The 7,776-nt window shown below is 34.7% G+C and overlaps 1 protein-coding gene across 1 annotated transcript; it reads left to right on the top strand.

Annotated features, from left to right (window-relative positions):
- The first annotated feature begins 6,291 nt into the window (after nucleotides 1–6,291).
- On the top strand, nucleotides 6,292–7,230 carry LOC138382513 (olfactory receptor 2L3-like). The gene has a single exon (XM_069466983.1). The coding sequence runs from the start codon at nucleotides 6,292–6,294 to the stop codon at nucleotides 7,228–7,230; it is 939 nt and encodes a 312-aa protein (XP_069323084.1).
- The last annotated feature ends 546 nt before the right edge of the window (nucleotides 7,231–7,776 follow it).

Below are 7,776 nucleotides of genomic sequence, written 5' to 3'. Positions count from 1 at the left end.
ATGTTTTTGGAAATACAAATATGGAATAGTTTTTGTATATTTCAATGTTTTCTTTTTTCCTACCTTTATGTTGCCTCATAGAGACAAAAGATTTCAGGGGTTTTGCTGGGCTTTTCCCTGAAGGAATATGTGAATGTATTAGCTCACATATCAAAAGCTGCCTGGCCTCAGGAGTGCGTCTCAGTGGTCAGTAGTGCTTTCCATGGAAACACTGTCTCAGACCTGTCGGCTTACACCTGACACTTCTGTATGACAAAGCTCAGTATAGGGCCAGAGGGTGGGCACTGATCAAAGAGTGCCTGCCTGACAGACACCTGTGGCTAAAAGCAATTAGCCTAAGGGACAGTTCATGCTTCACTCCTGACTACTAGTCTCAATTGACAAAAAAACTAGATAAAGAAATATAGAGCAGCCACTATATCTCTGTTTAGCCTTTCTGCTAAGTGATAATTTTATCTTAGGACTTAGCAGTTTGTCTTAGAAAGATTTTGTAACCATTTGCTCTGATAGATAGAGGTAATTAAGGGATCTCGAGAAACTTTTGGGGAGACTTTAAACCTAAACAAACTACCTGTTATTATGTAAATCTGTTACCCCCGGCAACCGATCGCTGTACCAAGAAATACTGATGCGGGACTTCACTTGTGGCCTCACAGCTCATGGGAATGCTGGAGGACCCCGGCTCCCATATTTATAAAAACTATACTTTTGTCTGTGTGTCTTCTTTTATTTCTATATTCTCTATTTTCTATTTCTATTATTCCCTTATCCCTTGCGACAACCCCTGCCAAAGGGAGTCGATTTTTGCTGGGAGCGTAGCTAACTCCCCGCACCTTTACATTAGGGTAATTGCACATGAGATAAAATGTATCACTTTAACCATTGTGAAATTCACAGTTCTGTGGTGTTAAGTGCATTTATGTTTCTGTGTGATCATTACCATTCTGCATCTCCAGAACATTTTCATTGTCCCCAGTGAAAATTTTGTTGTCATTAAATAATTACTCCCTGTCTCTCCCTTCCCCTAGCCCCTGACCTCCACCATTCCACTTTCTGTCTTTATAAATTTGACGACACTGGGTACTTCATAAAAGTGAATTCATACAATATTTCTCCTTTTGTGACTGGCTTATTCCACTTCATGCAATGTCTTCAAGGTTCATCATCCATGTTGCAACATGTGCCAATTTTTTTTCTTCTTCAAAATTGAGTAATATTCCATTGTATGTACATACCACATTTTTATTATTGAGTGATGCATGGAAGGACACTTTAGGTTCTTCTGCCTTTGGCTATTGTAAATAATACTGCTAGGAAAATGGGTATGCAAATATGGTTAAGTGTCTGCTTTTATTTCTTTTGAGTACACATTCAGAAGTGTAATTGCTGGATCATATATTAATTCTATGCCTAATTTTTTAAGGAATAACTATAAAGACAGTCCTAGATGTATGATTAATTGACTATTTTTTAATTATTAAATCTGGACATAACTTCATTGTAATTCAAGGAGTATCTGGACTTAAGATGATTTGATTTATGATCTTTTTGACTTTATGATGAGTTTATTAGAGTATTAAATGCAGTATTGACTTATAATACTTTCAACTTATGATGTGTTTATTAGCACATAACCCCATTGTAAGTTAAAGCATCTTTACCAATTGCCGCAATGGCTGTACCATTTCACATTGCCACCAATAATGCATAAGGTTAATAATTTCTTCACTTTCTTCTCAAACAGATTTAGCTTATTTGATAAACGATTTCCTAATGAATGTCAAATGTGGTTAAGGTTTGTAGTTCCCCAATGATTACTGATGTTGAGTTCTTTTCTTTTTTAAAATTTATTTGTATTTAAATAGATTTAGGGGGTACAAGTTTTTTGTTACATGGGTGAATTGCATGGTGAAGAAGTCTAGGCTTTTAATATACCCATCACCTGAATAGTGTACATTGTGCCAATAGCTAATTTTTCATCATGCACCCTTCTTCCAACTTCCTCTTCTGAGTCTCCAGTGTCCATTAAGTCACTCTGTATGACCATGCATACCCATTGCTTAGCTCCCACTTGTAAGTGAGAAAATGCAGAATATGAGTTTTTTATTATTATTATTTATTCCAGGATATTATGAAGGTACAAACAATTTGGTTACATTTTATGTCTTTGCCTCACCCAAGTGAGGATTAGAGGCATGCCCTTCCCCTCTACAATGCTCACCTCATCCATTAGTTGTAAGTTTACCTGGCCCCCAACCCCTAATCCCTGGAGAATATGACTACCGTAAGAGTATCATAGTGTTGATCAGTTAGTGCCAATTTGATGGTGAGTACATGTGGAGCATATTCTTACAATCTTGTGATACCTCACTTTGGATAATGGGCTCAAGCTCAACTCAGGAAAATATAAGAAGTGCTAGATTACTTCTGTTTTTTATAATTAAGTAATATTCCATTGTATACATATACCAAATTTTCATAATCCACTCACTAATTGATGGGCACTTGGGTTGTTTCCACATCTTTGCAATAGTGAATTATGCTGCCATAAACATTCACGTGCAGATGTCTTTATCATAGAATGTCTTTCACTCTTTTGGGTGGATGCCTAATAGTGCTATTGCTGGATCAAATGGTATTTACATTTTTAGATCTTTGAGATATCTCCAAATTCTTTTCCACAGAGGTTGCACTAATTCGCAGTTCCACCAGCAGCATAAGAGTGCTCCCATCTCTCCACATCCTTGCCAGCATTTGCTGTTTGGGGATTTTTTGATAGAGGCCAATCTCCCTGGGGTTAGGTGATATCTCATTGTGGTTTTTATTTGCATTTCTCTAATGATTAGAGATGTTGAGCATTTTTTTATATGTTTGCTGGCCATTATTTTGTCTTCTTTTCAAAAGTTTCTGTTCATTTCATTTGCCCATTTATTAATGGGGTTGTTTTATTTCTTTTCATGTGCTGATTATCCATTTGGATATCTTCTTTAGATAAATGCCTATTCCAGTTCTTTATTATGTTTCAGTTAAGTGTTTAATTCTTTTTTTCAGTTTAACAAACTGAACATTTTCATTAATTTGTGTCTTCTTTAATTGCTTTTATCAATATTTTGTCATTTTCAATGTAAAATCCCTTTACTGTCTTTGTTAAGTTTATCCCTAAACATTTTATTCCTTTTTGATGCTATTGTAAATAAAGTTGTTTTTACAGTCTCCTTTTCAAATGGTTTGTCGTTAGTGTAAGGAAATGAAACTGGTTTTTGTGGTTGCTATTGATTTTGTTTCCTGCAATTTTGCCAGTTTTATTTATTATCTCTAACAGAAATCTGTGCTTAGAATCCTAAAATTTTCTGCATATATGATTGTGACACATACAAATATAAATAACTTCAATTATTCCTTTTAAATTAGAATACCCGATGTATCTTTTCTTGTATAATTGCTTTAGTTAAACTTCCAATAATATGTGGAAAAAAGTAGTGAAAGTGAGAATCTCTGTCTTGACCAAATCTTACATGAAAAAATTTGTTGTTCATTATTGAGTATGATGTGGCTGTGAGTTAAATCCTTAATTGTGACATAATTTTTATATTGCTTTAATGTTTTATTCAAGTAATGAGTAGACAAGTCAACAGCCTACAGGGTAAAATCTTAATCTCATGACCAAATCTTCTTGAACTCAAAAGCTATGACTTCAAATTATTTTATCAGTTTTTTTCCTGTATTTTCCCATGTATTTTTGAACACACTGTTATCATCTAGTGCTTGATTTCTATATCCCAAATACCATTCCTTGACACATGACTAGGGCTACTGTCCATGGCAGCATGGCCCCTCCCCACATCACAATCTCCACACTGCTTACCCTTCTCCCATTATCTCAACACAGTTACATTCCACTGTATGTCTATGGGAGGGGTGAACAGCAACCTTTCATTTTCTAGAATTTATTTCTAAAATAGAAACATATTAATTATTGTAAAACCTGATTTTATTAATATACATACATAATTTTTCTCCTTATTAATATTATTTCTTTCAAGAAGATTTTGGAATTTTGTCCTTATATGTGATAATGATAATTTTTAAAAAATATTTTTAAGAAAACTTAGAATGTTCATGAAAATATTTTTTCAATAAAATATTTCATGTTTATTTTTTGTACTTATTGCGTGCTGCTTGGATATGGTAGTTCATATATTTCAGTTCTGAAAAAAATATTTTTTACAATATAAATTGCATAATTATTTTCCTATATACATGGATAGAAATGCCCATAAACATATATTGATCCTTCTATATTAATTCTCTAATTTTCCTATCATTTCTGTATGTCAACATTTTCATGGTGTTGTGTCTGTTTTATTTTCCTTCTGATAGATTTTCCCTTTCGTGTTTTGAAATTTTAATTTAATATTTTATCAATTATTAAATTTTTAATCTCCAAGAGTCCTTTGTTACCTGTCACTTCCTTTTATAAAGCTAATGATATTCATTTTGTGGTTCTCATAGCATCTCATACTTCTGTGAAGATATGAATTATTAATTCAAGAAAACCATTATCTTTATGCATTTTTCTGATCATTTTAACTCGGTGTACATATGTGTATGAGTGTGTGAGTGTGCATGTTTGTGTGTGCGTATTTGTGTATGCACACTGTGTGGACCTTACTCTTTGATGTCATACTTCCTTAAAAGTCTGGTGGCCTTTGACCCTAGAATCATATTTAAGAGCAAAACACTAAAGGCCTTTTAAGTATGCTGTGCAAAATTGTCCACTGATATCTTTTATCTGGAGTTGAATTCTCCTACCCCGCCTCTATCCAGAAGGCTCTCAGCATGCTATTTCCCTTTTCTCCATTAGGTGACTTACCATTTCTCTATCCACATTACTTCTTCTGAAGGATCCAGAAGGCAATGTATGATGTTATCTAAGAATGAGAGAAGCAAAGAGACAGGGTGCACATCCTATTTGGGGAGAGCTTGAGCAGAGACATGGAAGCTAAAATGAACATGGCATTGATACACACCTATTCAGGTAAAGGGTCTGCTTTAACAGGAATATTCTGAAATTGGGTAAAGAGGTAAAAGAAAATGGATTGTGGTGAACATTGAAAATTAAGAGTATGAATTAATAGGACTTTGTGTAAGAAGTCCTTGGCAATAAGGATCCACACAAAATTTCTAAATAGAAGAATCAAATGATACCCAACTTGAAGGAAGTTTAACTTGGCATTGTTGTGCAAAGATCACTTAAAAAGCAAATATATTTCCTGAAAATGAGTGATAGGCTGCTGTAGTTTTAGGGGAAGGTCTTAAAGAGTAAATATGGAAGAGAAATTCTCTCTTAAGGGTAATGTTAAATTATTTATAATGTGGATCTATAATGTGTGAATTTGCATTGTCTTTATATGCATATGTTTTGAGTACAACATCAGACCTGGATGATGTGTGACTTTGTGTCAATAATTAAAACATTCATATCCTACTGAAGTTGTAACAGAAATGTTTTATTCTTATAAATTTACATATTTATTTAAAAATTTGGTCACAGATATTTGTCTTATCAAATATAAATCACTGAACAAGAAAGAAACATTTTATTTTTAAAAATAGGTAAGATAGGTTCTTCACTTAAGAGCTATAAAATTTTATGAATAATTCACAGTCTCAAATAAGAAATTTTTAAAAATTGGCTTAACATTCTATAATGTAGCCCCTCTTATTCACTGTTTTGCTTTCCATGTATTTGGTTACCTCTGATCAACTATGACCTGAAAATATTACACAGAAAATTCCAGCAATGAATAATTTATGTGTTTTAAATTGGCTTTAGGTGGTAGCTGAAGGCTACACCACAATGTCTACCTTATTTAACTGACTTTATTTCATCATGTAGGGATTTTATTATCTCTCATAATCATGAGAAAAGAAGGGTGAATATAGTACAATTACATATTTTGAGAGAGAGAGAGAGAAAGAGAGAGACTACATTCACAAAACTTTTATAACAGTTTATTGTTTTAATTATTCTATTTTACTATTAGTTATTGTTACTCTCTTATAATGCCAAATTTATAGATTCAGCTTTATCATGTATGCATGTATAGGAATACGTATGTATAGAATACGTAGGCATAGGAAAAAACAGTGTATGTGGAGTTCAGTCCTATCTCCAGTTTCAGGCATATACTCGGATTCATGGAATATATTCCCTGTGAATAAAAGGGAATACTGTACTTAACCTGCTTACTCTTCTCTCTCCCTTAGGAAATATCGTATGAATACCCCATGGAGTATTATAATCAGACATCAACTGATTTCATCTTATTGGGGCTGTTCCCGCCATCAAGAATTGGCCTTTTCCTCTTCATTCTCATAGGTTTCATTTTCTTAATGGCTCTAATTGGCAACCAATCCATGATCCTCCTCATTCTCCTGGATGCTCACCTTCACACACCCATGTATTTCTTACTTAGTCAGCTCTCCCTCATTGACATCAACTACATCTCCACCATTGTCCCAAAGATGGCTTCTGGGTTTCTGTTTGGAAACAAGTCCATCTCCTTCATCGGATGTGGGGTTCAGAGTTTCTTCTTTCTGACGTTAGGAGGTGCAGAAGCACTGCTCCTGACATCTATGGCCTACGATCGTTATGTGGCTATTTGCTTTCCTCTGCACTATCCTGTCCGTATGAGCAAAAGAGTGTGTGTGTTGATGATAACAGGATCTTGGATAATGGGCTCAATCAACGCTTGTGCCCACACTGTATATACACTCCATATGCCTTATTGCCGATCAAGGGCCATTAATCATTTCTTCTGTGATGTCCCAGCCATGTTGTCTCTGGCCTGCATGGACACCTGGGCCTATGAAGGCACAGTGTTTTTGAGCACTATCATCTTTCTCGTGTTTCCATTCATTGTTATTGCCTGTTCCTATGGTCGAGTTCTCCTTGCTGTCTACCGAATGCACTCAGCAGAAGGCAGGAAGAAGGCCTATTCAACCTGTAGCACCCACCTCACTGTGGTGACTTTCTACTATGCTCCCTTTGCCTACACCTACCTACGCTCAAGATCCCTCCGATCTCCAACAGAGGACAAGGCTCTGGCTGTTTTCTACACCATCCTCACCCCGATGCTCAACCCTATCATCTACAGCCTAAGAAACAGGGAGGTGATGGGGGCCCTAAGACGAGTGATTCACAGAATCTGCTCTGTGAAAATGTAGACACACTTTCTGCCTTTGTCCCCAGGATTCAAGCGTACATCTGTGAAAGTATATAGCAATTCCAAATATCATTTAATGAATAGAGAAGGAACTAAAAATAATATGGAGAAGAGGAAAATCAATCAGAGCTGGACAAAATTGTCTTACAAGTATTCATACAATTTCAAATAATATTTTTTTCTTCATGGAGTTTCTTCCCTCAATTTTGAAAGCATTTAGGTTTTACTATTGTATTGTCAATGAGAATTGTTTTTCTTGCCATATAGAAATGAAAATGAAAATTGCCTAACTGAAGTTGACATTCAGTATACCAATTTTACTATTTTCAATTTATTTTCTGATTACTTTCAATTTATTTGTTTTCATCTAAAACAGAAATATAAATATTTTCTGAGTGGGTAGACCTAATTGAATGATGCCATAATATTTCTTATTTTTCTCATACATGCTCATGTGTAGGCTCATTATACACCATTGATTTGCCTGTACCAGTTATTCTTTCTTTCAATTTAGGGAACTTATTGTTACAGGGAGTTAGCAGAGAGC

This window comes from Eulemur rufifrons, chromosome 4, assembly GCF_041146395.1.
Source record: "Eulemur rufifrons isolate Redbay chromosome 4, OSU_ERuf_1, whole genome shotgun sequence".
In the NCBI taxonomy this organism is placed as follows: domain Eukaryota; kingdom Metazoa; phylum Chordata; class Mammalia; order Primates; family Lemuridae; genus Eulemur; species Eulemur rufifrons.
This window is presented reverse-complemented; position numbering and strand designations above follow the sequence as displayed.